Here is a 14640-nt window from a genome sequence, read left to right on the forward strand (position 1 = left end):
AGGTGCAGAGTAGTAATATGTACATTATATGTATCCTATTGCTATGAACCTTTAGAGGTAAATTAGATACAAAGGTGGCCCTCTAAGTGTACTTACCTAATGGCAAGCTGGTGTACCCCTAAATTAACAGAGAGAGAGAGAGAGAGAGAGAGAGAGAGAGAGAGAGAGAGAGAGAGAGAGAGAGAGAGAGAGAGAGAGAGAGAGAGAGAGAGAGAGAGAGAGTGAGAGTACCTGCAGTAATATTACCAAATTTAACTAGCTGTAAATTGTCAAAAGATGAATGAAGCTCTAATGTCCAATGACAGAGTGCAGAAACATGGTACAATGATAATTCTGATAGAAGTTATCATAATTCTCATTAAATTAATGATCATAACTTTTATGTTAAGGAACAGAGGTCGGAAATGAGTATGTAACCAAATAATTCATCAGTCTGTTTATCTTAAAAGATCTTTAAACACATATGACCCCAGAAGCTGGAATGGAAGACGCCGCAACCTTTCTGGCTCAAGAGCTCTAAATTAATATGCACACTTATTAGACAAGAATTAATGAGCCAATTTAAAATGCCAAGTCTGTTCTTGTTCATTTGATGGAGAATGAAAATGGCTGTATTCAGAAACAAATGGAATATAGTCCTGCAGTAAATGACTCTTTTCTTTATATATGTCAGCCACTTAATCTGATGTTATTTAAATATTGCATTCTGACTTTCATGTTGAAATAATCCAAAATGAAACTTTTGTTATTATTTATGCCATTTTAAACCTATATGACTTTCTTACTTTTGTGGAACATAAAACGACACGTTTTGAAGAATGCTCCAGTCACTCTGCATATAATTAGTCATTGACAACATTGACTTTCACTGTATAAAAACACAGACATTTGTTTCTAAATATATTATGTTCCACAAAAATCCATCGATAGAGGTTGTGCTTGGATATACACCTTGAAAGAGACACAAGTCAGTCATTGGCACTTTCAGACCATTAAACACACCAGCTCATGCCATTCTTGTAATTTGCCATGCTTTACTGAAAAGCTGGCTGGCTACCAAAAGTGTCATTTATACAGACAAAACGCACAAAAGCACACATACGGCGGCGCTCTGGCCAACAGCTGCACTGAACAGCCACAGATGTTTTGGTGTTTTCATAATGCATCATGGGAGAAAGCATTTGGTCATAAAATATGTTCCACCTGAGAGATACGAGGGGAGAACGAGAATGGCAAAATATAGGAGCGAAAACAAAATGATGTCTTTGTGTAATTTTGTACTTTTCTAGGAAGCAAATAAGACTAAACCTATTTTAGTTGCTAAAAGACTCACAATCACACACACACATATATACACAAAGTGATAATGATAAGAGACTGTTTGCAGATTTATCCTCAGGACTTGAAATGATGGAGGAAGAAGACAGGTGTATTTTTAGAGGTAGAGACGTGAGAGATGAAGAGGGAGACGTGAATTTACACTCTCAACTCCACTGCAAGCTAATCAGAAACTCACCTCAGTAATTATGTCAATTTACCAACCTGCTTGGTGACAAGAACTCTCGAGAGTGACATGACTTTGTATGCGATGTGTGTGTTGCAGCTTGGCACGTTTTTCCCAGATACAAAAAAGGCACAGCAAAAGATAGACGGAGAGGAGAAACAGAATGAATTATTCATTTAAAGCAATAAAGGTTTACTGTACAATTGAACTGCAATGCACAAATATAGCAAAATTAGGCAGATTAGGTCTGTTCAGTGTCCTTAGGGCTACAGCACACAAGTAAAGAAGTTACATGTTTATGCATGTGTGTAATAGTGAATAAAGAGAGTGAGAGTCTCTAAGAGAGAGGGAGATGGAATGTAGGAAGTTTTTTTTTTTCTTTCTTTTTTTTTCACTTTAAGCTGAAAGTCAAGGCCAATGTATGTCAAAATGAGCTTTCAGAGAAGTTGTTATTTTCTTCCTTGTGCAACTCAAATAGGAGGGGCAAAACATTCTCGTTTTCTTTAAGTTTGGAAATTCTTAGCTTAAAAAATAACACCTTACATTCAGTCATATCCGTCTTTAAATGTCATCACTATGCATTTAGTTTTGCATATTTTCAGCACTTAGGCCTACGTTACAAGTATTGAGAAATTGGATGAAAAAGGTCAAGCTCATTTATGACACACACACACAAACTGTTTATCAGCTATTTATTGGGTAATTGTAACAAAAATATGTTACAGCATTAATTCGCTCTGAAATGTGTGCTATTTCACAAATTCACACTTACAAATAATCAGGTAGAGTAAAGAATATGCGTATTTGGCATGCTGTCCGAGCGGAGGGCTCCGAGCTCGGTATTTCAACCCAGTATGAACTCAGAGTATTCCCCTGTATCCCTGGCTAGGAGGTGTGGTACCAGTGACAGTGAAATGAATATCAAACTACTGAATTATGACAAATTATGACAATGTTTGAGTTTTAGGTTACTTTTATTTTTAGGTAATACTTTATTTGAGCTATTCTCAACAACAACAAAAAAAGTCAGGATACTACCAACTACATCGCATTCGTGGAATATGCCAGGAACACAGAGAGTGCACGAGATATTGGGTGGCTGCTGTTCTGCTATCCCGCCTCTAGGGGGCTCTAGTTAGAACAATTAATCTAATTTAGCCTTCAGTGATCACACTGTGAAATATACTCTCTTTTGCTTTAGTGCCATATTATTCACTTTAACTTTACATTTTTGTTTCTTACAATCGTAAATTGAGTACAAAAACAAGTATGGTTTTCTCGTTTCTACCTCACTTATCTCTGTGCGCATTATTCTTACTGCTTGCACCCTTTCAATCATTCATGAAATATACTGACTCTTTCAGTCAGTAGGGGGCGCTCATAACGAGTGAAGCGTAAATGAGAGTGACTAAAAATGGCCTTTTCCCTGCAAAGCTGCTCCCAGATATGTGAAGAGGAGGAACACAACTGCACACTCCCATTTTACTGGATATTTCAGTAACATTAAAACTAAATGGAGTAACACACGCTGTAATTTACTGGAAAACATTGTCATGCCAACAAATATAGGCTACTACTTTAAATATAGCATAAACAGTGAAACATAAAAAATAAAATAAAAATCAGACCTGAAGTGTATGTTTGACATATCTTCATTTCTCTTTATTTTGTCATTTGTTTATTGTAAAACAGAAGTTGGCACAAAGTATACACCATTATAAATACCACTCCCACCCCTAAAACATGCTTTCAATACCTGTCCCACCCCACCAAATAACACATACTCAATAATATTCATGTACTTATATTATGCTCATATATAACAATACCAATGAAAAGAGAAAGATAAATAAGAAATAAGAATAAATAAGAATTTTTACATCAAAGCATGTTGATCTTGATTATTTTTCCAACATGCATATATAAAAATAGAAATCTGATAGCTTTATATACATTTTTAACTTAGGTATATACACAAATATAAATATAAAGACTACAAACTGTATTTTTAAAATACAAAGATAAATACACTCACATTGTGTACACTGTGGCCCAAAACCAGAAAATACAAACATCATTTGGATAATTAGCATTCACAAAACACATTACATCCAGAAATGCAACTTTAATGACAATTGCAGGTCTCTGCATTTTTTTCTGTTTTTGTTTTCATATCTTATCTTCAGTCTCATATATATATATATATATATATATATATATATATAAAAAAATATTTTATTGTAGAGAGCGAGAGTTTAGTCTTTAGCTTTGCCTGACATCTTGAAGGAGTTTGTTGATTTCTGCAACCAGCTCGCTGGCGTCCATAATTTCGCTGCGACTGTCACAGCGCTTCCCGTGCAAATGACCGAGCACAGACTCTAACTCATCTTCCTCATGATTCTCCGGAATTTCTTCCATTGCAGGGAGCCATTTCGAAGAGGACGCTGTTGTTGCCATGGGAGCTGGCAGAGGGGCGGGGAGTGGAGCCACCAGGGCAGTCATGTGACTAGCAGGGGCGTGGCCATGTCCAGGATTTTGAAAGTGTGTATTAGCAGCCCAAACAGCCACGTTCTGCTGATAAGTGGCAGGGCTTGGCTTTCCAGGTAAGTGGCCCTTCCTTCTTTCCAACGATCCCACCCCTGCAGCACAGGCTGTTGCCTTTTCAGTTTCATTAGTCTCGTTGTAATTATCCAGCGAGGAGGGGAGGAGTCTCTGAAACACGCTGTTCATTTCAGACAGCAGAGATGTCGTTCCGCACAGGTCTTCCCCATCACCTGCCTCCCCCTCTCCCTCCTCACTCTCCTTGCCAAATGTAGAGAAACTCTTCTTCCTCAGTGTTGACTCACCAGATTGTGGTGCTTCTGGGGTGGCTTTCTGCTGGGGATCTTCTCCAGGGATGTAGAGGTTACTACGGTAGTCAGAGGAGGCTGGGGAAGGCAATGGAGGCATCCAGCACTGGTCAGAGTGACCAAGGACACGACATTCTTCAGTGCACAGCTTCATCGCTACAGTGATCAGAAAGAAAACAAAGGCATTAATGGAAGTGGTTAGTTAATGATTGCTGTTTCTGGCACAACATGCAAAGACTGCACGCACCCTTAGCTTGTCAAATACATCAATTGGAAGCCAAATTACTTAAGTCTTTCCAGTTCCATCCGAGCCAGCTTTGTTTTCTAGAGACTATGTAAAACAAATCAAATATGCCAACTTATAGCGTTCACTGAACATGTTCGACATTACTCATTCATGTTCTAGGGGCTGATTATAGCGCCATTAATTTTGAAAAGCCATTTATAATAGATCTTACAGTTAATAAATGTCCAATCTGGTGCATTTGAAAAACAGGCCCTCATTTAGCCCACTCTCTCATGCAGAGAATGAATGATTAAACATGCTGATTTACAGAAATATATGGTCCATCCCCGTGCACAACCCAATTCATGTTCTAGTCACATTCATGATTGTATTATAGATCAAGCATATATTTTTTTCCATCAAAAATCATGTTGTTCTCCAACATATAAATGTAGTGTTTCAAAGGCTGTTTCATCTTGAAGAGATACATTGTAAATGTTTAAAATGGAGGTTATAGTCACAAATGTGTGTGTGTGTGTGTGTGTGTGTGTGTGTGTGTGTGTGTGTGTGTGTGTGTGTGTGTGTGTGTGTGTGTGTGTGTGTGTGTGTGTGTGTGTGTGCGCGTGCGTTTGTGTGTTTGTGTGTGTGTGTGTGTGTGTGTGCGTGTGTGTGTGTGTGTGTGTGTGTGTGTGTGTGTGTGTGTGTGTGTGTGTGTGTGTGTGTGTGTGTGTGTGTGTGTGTGAAGTCTGAGTAATGCAGTCCAGATAACAATTACATTTCTTTGTTACATTTTTTTTTTTTAACTTTTTTAAAGGTATGCCCAAATGTTGTGAAATCAAGGCCTGGTATCTACAGCCTCGTGAGGTCTAAAGGAGTCCTCATCAGCATCTCATCTCTTGCTTACTTGGATGCAGTCTGTGGTGTCCATCAGGAGTGAAGAGCTCACTGAAGCCTTCTCCAAGAAGAGGAGACTCCCTCCCCATCTCACAATCACTGTCTCCTGCCTCACTATCCCCTCGTCCACTGTCCTTCAGGCTGAACTTATCCATCTCATTCAAAGCATACCTAGAGACAAAGAACAAACAAAATTAGCTATTACAATACCTTTAACTTAGCTACAGTATATCCACTATCATTTTTTTTTTTTTACTTTTTAATTTATTGGTGCTTTGAAAAAAAGAAGAAATGGGCCTCTTAAGGAGGGAGCAGTTTATGCATAAACAAAAAAGGCTTTATTCAAAGGGCAGCTGACTTGCTAACATGATGAGGCTGTCATGTATCGTCAGCTTCTGTTACTAAAGTTCTCCAGGGTGTCCAGACTCTCACGGACTAGAACTTTGAACCCTCTGTAGGACGGTCTGTTAAAGGTGGCAACAGGCTGAAGTGTGATTGGTTACCTGTAGCTCCGGGTGTATTTGTTGCCACGGAAACTGGGTCTGGGTTGGTACTGGCCCTGATGAAGTATGGACAGAAGCTGTGAGACTTGCTATAGCCAAAAAGAAAAGGAAACAGGGCGGGAAACAAATAAAGAAAGAAAAAAAAATGGAAATAAAAATGAATAATGGCAGACCAGACAGCAAACCAACACAAATACAAACAAACCATGGTAGTGATCGGGTGGAGAGGGGAGGAGATTGGTGGGGTGAATGAGGGAATGATATGGATGGATACTAAGCATAATGAAACAATCTATGGATATACATATAAACATGCTATAAATAAAACAAACATTGGATATTGTAACAGGTTTAGGGGGAATTAAATAGGAATAAACGGGGTTCACTTTGAATTCACAAATAGTTACTGAACACATTTTTTACCTCGACGGGGGGTGTGGCATGAGCAAGCTCTAGGGCGAAGTTCTCTGGCACGTGATTGGAGGAGATGGTGACCAGGCTGTTGAGTGATTGGCGGCTGTGGTGGCTCTGGCGACTCTCTGGAGCAGGTGAGGCTGACGGGGAGCGAGGATGGGCCCTTACAGGCAGGGTCCCATTCACAGTGGGGACCAATGTGATATCGCCCTTGTGGATCTGCCGGGCAGGTTTTTTGGGATGGTTTTGGTAGGTGGACTCAGCTACTCTGCAGTTATAGGAATGTCTTGGGTCCTTCTGCTCTCTCGAGCACCTGGTTGCAAACATCACCATGACGATGAGAAGTACGCCACAGATGGCACCAAGGGAGATGATGATGATCATAGACACGTCTAGAACCGATTGGTTGTTTATGTCTGAAGGGTTCAGGGAGTAGCTTTCTGGATAGTCCCGCAGACTAATGTGCAGAATGGCCCTTGCTGAGAGTCGAATCGACGCCCCTCTGTCTTGTACTAAGATTGCGAGATCAAATCCCTCATGCCCAGAGGCCTCAACGCTTCCGTTGGTTCGTAACTCACATCTGCGTGGGTCAATGACAAAAAGTCCTTCATCATTACCACCAACTATGGAGCAAGTCAACTCGCTGTTGGCCCCTGCATCACGATCTGTGGCCTTTATGATTGTCACCAGATGACCAGGCTCAGCATGCCTCCATAATGGCACCTCAGCTGTGTGGTTTATTAGTAGTGGAGCTACAATGATGGGTGGGTTATCATTTTCATCTAGTACAGTGAGGAAAACAGTGGCGTTGCTGCTAAGCGAAGATGGGCCTCCGCCATCCCTCGCTTGCACGGTGAACGAAAGACGGCCAACTTCTTCCCGATCAAAACTTCGGAGCGCATACACAGCCCCGTTGGATGGGTCAATGGTCACATAGGTTGAAATAGAGCTACCTTGAACTTGGCTCTCCACAATTGAATAGGTCACCTGACCGTTAGAGCCCAAATCTGGGTCAGTAGCCACCACTGATGTAAGGTATGCCCCTGGCGAATTGTTCTCAGACTTGAAGATTTCATACCGGCTCTTTTCGAAGCGAGGAGGGTTGTCGTTTTCATCCTGCACCTGCACTGTGAAGTGTTTGATGGTGGATAGGTTTGGCGAGCCGCGGTCTTCAGCGATCACCGTCAGGCTATATTCAGAGCGCTTCTCACGGTCCAGAGACACATTTGTGAGAATCATGTAGTTGTTCTCATAGGTCTTCTGCAAGCGGAAATGCCCGTGGCCATGAAGACGGCACACAACCTCACCATTTAGACCTGAGTCGCTGTCATCCACGCGCACTAATGCGATGAAGGTATCGACAGGGGAGGCTTCTGAGATGTAGGCCACCTCCTCTTTGCCCTGAGTCATAAGGTTGATGTTGATTTTTGGCTTGTTGTCGTTGACATCAACCACTTTGATGATTATCTTACAGTGGCCTGGAATGGAGTTGGGACCCATATCCTGGGCCTGCACGTCTATTTCATATGAGGAAGTAGTTTCGTAGTCAACTTTCTTAATTAGAGTGATGTGGCCATTATCTGGATTAATTTTAAAGGTCTCTAGGATTTTGGGTGGCACGTGGCTGCTGAAAGAATACACTATTTTGCCATTATTGCCTTCATCTGGGTCTGTGGCATTCAGGTCCACCAGTAGTGTGCCCAGTGATGAATTTTCTAGGAGGTTGACCACGTAAGCCTGCTCGTCAAACGCCGGGCTATTATCGTTGGAATCAGATATGCTGATTTTAAGCAGTGTTGAGCCAGATTTCGGCGGCACGCCAGAATCTGACGCTGTGAGTTGTAGTTGGTAGCTGGACTGTGTTTCCCTGTCAAGTTCCCTCATCACAACAAGGTCTGCATACTTTGCGCCATCCGTTCTCGTCCTGATATCGATTTTGAAAAAGTTATTCCGAGTGAGCGAGTAGGTGTGTAGCGCGTTTTCCCCGACATCCGGGTCCAACGCGCTATCCAAAGGGAAGCGCGTGCCCACAGACGCGCTCTCTGATATCTCTATGGGGATTATGGCGCGCGAGAACTGGGGAGCGTTGTCGTTGATGTCCAACACTTCCACTTGAATGTGAAACAACTGGAGATATTCCGTGGGAAGCGTGATCACGTCGAACTCGATAGTGCAGTTTAAGTTTTTCTCGCAGAGCTTCTCGCGGTCGATTTTGGTGGCGATGCTGATCTCTCCGTCCTCCTCGCGCACGGAGAGTAGAGGGGTGCTGCCTCTCTGCATCGCGCGGAAGCTTGGAGACACGGAGCTCGGGAGTTTGGATAATATACCGGCTACATCCTCTTTCAGTCTGGCAATCACAGTACCGACTCTCTGCTCCTCCAAAACTTTGTATTTTAAAGTCTTCCCCGAAACACTGTGCGCCACGACCGCCAGAAGTATAAGTTTCAGAAGCATCTTGCAAAACAGTACATTCCTGTCGCTGCAGTATTTAGTTGTTCCCATTTTTGAAGCCGTGCGCAAAGTACTTATTCCGCACACAGAGAAAACTGGCTGGTCGGTTGTTCGGTGTAAATTAAAGCATGATAAATCCTCAGATGCAAATGGAGTCGAGGAACCAGCACTTCCCCTCTCTGTGTATTTTCAGCGCCTCGGAGAAAGCATCAAGACGCGGTATTGGTGCTGCACACATCCACTTTCCTCTTCGTCTGACTGTGTGTGAGTTGGTGCGCGGTTGTGTGGGAGGCGCAGCTCCTTGTGTGTGTGTGTGTGTGTGTGTGTGTGTGTGTGTGTGTGTGTTCTGTCTGTGACTCTGAGAACACTGACTGGCCCCTTGCAGCCCACCTCAGACTGTGGCCCCCACCCTCTCCAAACTCCAGCCTCCCCTCCTCGCCCCACATCCATGAAAAGAAAAGAAAAGGCAGAATGAAGGAAAGAAAGAGCAGTGATTGAGGTGGAGCTGGCAAGCAGATCTCACCATGAGGAGGACAGAGTTTCAGAAGTGTGCCATAACAATAGATAAAAGGACATTTATTCAAGACCAAAGTTTCCCGAGTCACCCCGGCACACTTTGGGTTACTTCCCACTGTTGAAATGCTTTAATTATTATAACATATTTATGTCCATCTATTTAACTTATAATTTCTGTCATTACTACGTTTCCAGAGTTTCAGTTCATTTTTCTTTGCCATTTAACTTTGATTAAACTAGTGGTCGATCCCTGCAAGTTATCACTTTGGCTTCACTTTGATTTTACTTTAAAATGCAGCAACTTACAGTGTTCTAATATTTAAAATCGTATTTATTGCACCAATCATTTTATAATCTTGAGTAAGAAAAAATGTTATACATTAAATATATATGCACTAATATAAACAACAATAGCATGTCGTTTTTATACTACACATAGTTTCCAGGGAATTTTGTAATACAATGTCTAAACCACAGCTAGAGTTCTGTGTATGATGGGTAACTGGATGATATCAGAGAGCACATCAGCGCGCTTTTGTGTCTCGCTGGAGGAGTTTGCGCGCGTGGCGAATCGCGCGCTGTGAAAAGGATTCCCCCAACCTCCCTTAACCCGCAGTCAATGTGATTTCTCACTGAGGTCACACTCGGCCCCTGTGCACAATGCCACTTTACGATTCACCATCTCTGATTCTGCCGCATTAGCATCATCATGCGCGTTCACCCACAAACAAAAAGCAAACATGAGCTTCTGGAAGTTTCACGGCCATCTGGTTCAAATGTCCAGGAAACCCAAACCACTACAGCCTATCAGTCAGTCCTGCGAGAAACACCTTTTCGCAACACACAGCTAGAATTAGTGGATTTCACTCTATGTTTTTATTAAATAAACCCATTTTAACTTTATCCATAAGGTATCTGATCCTTTGCGCGTAACGCATTTGTAGTTAACGCATACAATTGCAGCGCACGTACAAATAGTCTGTTTAAACACTACAACAAATTCATTAAGAGTTTAATCGAAGGCCTAATGTTTGTAGAGGCGTTCTGATAAAATAGAACGTGTGCTGAATGGAGATGCACCGTGAGAATGCATTGAAATTCGGTCCTGTGACCTGTGGCTGTCCATCTGTCGTGGGCCAGCTGAAGTCTGAAGCTGTTCTCTGCGAAACTGCTCAACACAGCAGTGACCCTGACTACAGCCCATCAATCACTGTTTTTCTGTAAGCAAATGTAATATTTTAGTTTGTGTTTTCTGTATGTAGTCAAGACATGTGTCATCATATTCAATTTGTCATTAAATGGTTGTTCCCAGAGAGCCAAGCACAGGTTCTTAGTATCTGAACCTCAGGCGTTTGTCACACTCAAAATTAAAGTTACATGTTTTACTCATGCAAGTTACTGTTTGATATCCATTCGGGAAACTCTTCCTCTTCGTGTGAAAGTCATCCTCGAAATGTAATTTCATTACTTCTTTATCAGGTTTCATGCTCAAAGAATTTCGAGTCGGTGGCGTTTTAAACAAGTGGGTGGTTTATTCACACGCCATAAGGGGAAGACGCATGTGCTCAAGCAGATGCGCATAAGCAAGTTGAGATGCTAATCACATATGCTATTTACATACTAGAATTAAGTGCATGAGATAGGCTAGCTAGCTCTGAAAAAAGATATGCTTACAGATTATATATATATATATATATATATATATATATATATATATATATATATATATATATATATATATATATAGTTTATATGTTTTTGTTGTTTTCTGTGCAGTTCTGTGCACTCTTAAAGTAGCTTGTATGAGAACCAAATTACGCAGCCATATTTTAAACTATTGATTGAGTCTTTGTCCTCACGTTTTTAATTTTAAAAGTCGACATGTGTTACTTTGTTCGTAAAGTGACCAAACAGTTGAGTGTAGTTAAGCTATAATCAAGTAAATAGTTTTACAGCAGCAGCCCAATTAAGCAAACATGGCCTACAATATAAGCGGGTGTTGAAATCTGGCGGCGTCGTATATCCTCATCAGATGGCTTTTTTTTTTTTTTTTTTTTTTTTTTTTTTTTTTTTTTGGTGGACAGGAGGATTTGAGATGCATTTCAAGCTGTGGTCGTAAAGTCACCCCGGGCTGGAAGAGAGGGAGGGGGCGTGGGGGGAATTAACTTTGTCATTGAAATGAAAAAGGATCGCGCGCACAATGGAGCGTGGCAGGTGGGACGTCGCAATTCGCAGAGGGGCCGTGGAAACCGGCGGGGAAGCGCAGCGCGGAGGGAGGAGGGAATAACGGCGGAATGCTCCGGCGCCGCGGGTCGAGAGGGCACCGTGGGTGTTTGTAAAGGCACGCGAGCATCTGCCGCCTGTGTGGCAACTAATCTCCCTTCCTCCTTATTTCTCATACCGAGCTTTCGCAAACCGTCCCTCCCGTTTTTCACTTCCTCTGTCTTTCTTTGCTTTCTCTCGGTTCGTGGCAGGTCATAATCATTCGGCATGTGCCCTTCATGAAACCTTTATTGACTGTGTCTTACATTTTGGGGGTTGCGTCCAAAGAAGAGTTGGAGATTTACGCAATAGGACACACATTCTCGAGACATAAGGTACGCACACGTGCGTTTGTTTAGAAATAGTTTGCTGATCTCGATCATTCACTTTCTGTTTATACTTGAGCAAGATATATTTCTTCCACATGAGTCATGGAGAAAAATCTGCCCTCCCACAATCTCCATGTTAACTCTTAAAAAGGTCCTAATACAAACCAAAAAGCTATTTTACTATCAGATGTCATAGAATAACCCTTTACGTTCCAAACAGAACTTAATATTGTCTAGTTATTTGTGCTTGTGCATGAAATAATCCTTCCCCACCCCATGTTGTTACAAGCCTGTATGACTTTTTTCTTCTGCGGGAAAACAAGTTTTTTTAAGAATAGTTTTACTGTGTTTGTCCATGCAATGAAGTCAATGGGGTTCAAAACAACACTGAAACGCACTGCTTTCCATTCTCTTTACAAAAACACTGAGACCTTTTTCTAAATATATTCTTTATCATGTTCAACAGAAGATTGTATGAACTATCCCTTTATGAAATGGTTCCTGATAAAAAAATAAACTAAAAAAATTAATAAAAATTGCTGAACTTATTTTAAAGGGTGTTGGATGAAATTCCCTTTTAATTTAATTGTTTGCAACTCAAGGCATTTCAAAGAGTTTGAAATCTCTCTATGCTTTCTGCACTATGATATGTGCCATTTCTAGAAAGTATAATGGAAAAGTGTGCTGTCAGCATCTCGTAGTCAGGGAATACTAAATTGCGGATGGGTTTATCAGCTCATCAGAGATATGTCTGCAACAATCTGCGCTTATAATTAAAAAGCTTGACACTAAAAATGAGATAATGCGCTTTACCATTGACTGTTTAAGAGTGTAGTATTGTAAGTTCACTTGAGCTTCCTCTTGCCTCTCATCATCATCGTTCAACACACTCTCACACATTCATCAATATTTTATGTTTTTGGTGGCTAATATGAATTCATACAATCTCATTTGTACATTTTCTGTTTACACACCACAGACGGTTAGGTTTGAGGGGTGGACCTTCATGCTTTCCATACGAATCACATTGTATGAATTCATATGAATTCACCAAATAGTTATGTTTTCTCATGAGATGGGGTTTTGTTTGAGTTGTGCAATGACCATAGGCAGTGTAAAATACCAACAAAACTTTTGTTTTCCACAGGAGCAAGAAAGTTACACAGGTTTTGGAACTACATGAGGGTGAGTAAATGATGACAGAACTTTTTCTGTTAATATCTCAGAATTAATGTATAAATCAAGGAAAAGGGGAGTACCACATTGGCGATTAACCAAAAAGTCACTGAGATCCAACATTTAGAGAAGCAGCCGTTTGATATATTCAGTCAAACTCAGCTTACAAAGTTACAAAGACGTGAATGTTCTGTTTTCTGATTTGTGTCCTAAAAAGACAGACCAAGAGTGTGTCTGCGCAACAGAATCTGTGTAAGAGGCCGATTCCCGTCCGTCTGGCAGCTGTTGCTTTGTCACCTGATCACTTGTTTTTGTAGCCGAATGATACCTTGCTTCAGTCTGCATGCCACTAACCTACGCCTATATCTGATGTCACGTTCATAAAATGCTTTTCTGTTTATATTTTAGAGTTCACAAAACACCGCTCTTCTGTTTTTGATCATTACAGCTCGGTTAGCTTGAACGGATTATCTGATTTCAAGAAGCAATTCGCTCTCTTTTGCTCCTTCAGCTGATCAGAGAGCTGCATATTGACAAATGGAACCTCCTCGCTCTGTTTTTTTTTGTTCAACATAGAGGAATATCTTGTCTTTTTAGTTCAAAGCCTTTTTCTGAGAACGACTTCACAAAACATGACAGTGCCGGAGATGGGGGGAAAAACAACCTATTGTTCGTTCTTCTCGACACACTTCTTTTCTCGGAGAGCACAAAGGCACGCACACTTCTGGGGGCATTGGTGACTTCTGCGCATGTGGGGGCTCAAAGGTGACATATTTCAGAAGGGGGTTCATTCAGTATGCAATAGATTTAAAGCCTCCCTCCTTTCCCAGTCTGCTTGGTTTGGCAGATGTGTGGGGGTCTTTTTTGGGGAGCCTGGGACGGCAGTGCGCCACGTGTTCACAATGTCAGCCTGATTTCTGTGGAAATTCTTATGAGCGAAGGATCACCTTACACAAAGAAACAGAGCCACTTTCTCTCCCCGCTACTTTCCAACTCTCTTTTTCATACTCTCCGGTTTCTTCTTCACACTCCCTTCATGTTATTTTTGGATTTTTTTTTAGCAGTTTAAGACTCTCGCCTGCAGATCTGCACCCCCAGATTACACTTTGTATCAAATGAATATCTTCGGTGCTGCAGGTTTAAATGTGATTTACAAGGGAAAGAACATTGTTCCACCCTAAATGGATCTTTAGAAAACTGTATGTTTATCAAATACGAATGAGCAATATATACTTTAACGAACTAAGAAATAAAGTAACGCATTCTTAAGTAACGCCTTGCAAATCATAAAAGCATAGAAATTCCCACTTTACGGCCTGTGACGGTTTCCTGTATAAAAGTTCTTTATGGTAAGAGCCAGAGAGTGACAGAACCCCCTCTGAGTTAAGCCAAGTAACTCTATCTCTTCTCCTAATGTGTTCAATTAAAACTCCAGACACACACACACACCTATAAAAACATTGAGTATGTTTATCTTTCTGGTTCCAATGGAGGGTAAAGGGGATAATTTTATAGC

General features: G+C 41.3%; 1 protein-coding gene across 2 annotated transcripts; it reads right to left on the reverse strand.

The window, feature by feature from the left end:
* Positions 1–3140: 3140 nt before the first annotated feature.
* On the reverse strand, positions 3141–9265 carry pcdh18b (protocadherin 18b). 2 transcript variants are annotated; one of them, XM_082177787.1, is made up of 4 exons: positions 6400–9265; positions 5977–6032; positions 5484–5644; positions 3141–4509 (listed from the first exon to the last, which is right to left on the reverse strand). In XM_082177787.1, the coding sequence occupies exons 1-4, from the start codon at positions 8890–8892 to the stop codon at positions 3767–3769; spliced, it is 3453 nt and encodes a 1150-aa protein (XP_082033913.1). In that variant the 5' UTR covers positions 8893–9265; the 3' UTR covers positions 3141–3766. The 2 variants fall into 2 exon arrangements, with proteins under 2 accessions (XP_082033913.1, XP_082033912.1); XM_082177786.1 differs by having other exon boundaries at positions 5977–6065; positions 6400–9263.
* Between the last annotated feature and the right edge of the window lie 5375 nt (positions 9266–14640).

This window comes from Leuciscus leuciscus (genome assembly GCF_965113295.1).
Source record: "Leuciscus leuciscus genome assembly, chromosome: 8".
NCBI classification, from domain to species: domain Eukaryota; kingdom Metazoa; phylum Chordata; class Actinopteri; order Cypriniformes; family Leuciscidae; genus Leuciscus; species Leuciscus leuciscus.

What these genes read in the sequence shown, in the direction of transcription:
- pcdh18b (XM_082177786.1), bottom strand. Translation starts at nt 8,892, where the DNA reads ATGGGAACAACTAAATACTGCAGCGACAGGAATGTACTGTTTTGCAAG. An exon ending in ATGCCACACCCCCCGTCGAG is followed by an intron (nt 6,066 to 6,399) that starts GTAAAAAATGTG and finishes TTTTGGCTATAG; the next exon opens with CAAGTCTCACAGCTTCTGTC. An exon ending in ACACCACAGACTGCATCCAA is followed by an intron (nt 4,510 to 5,483) that starts GTAAGCAAGAGA and finishes TGATCACTGTAG; the next exon opens with CGATGAAGCTGTGCACTGAA.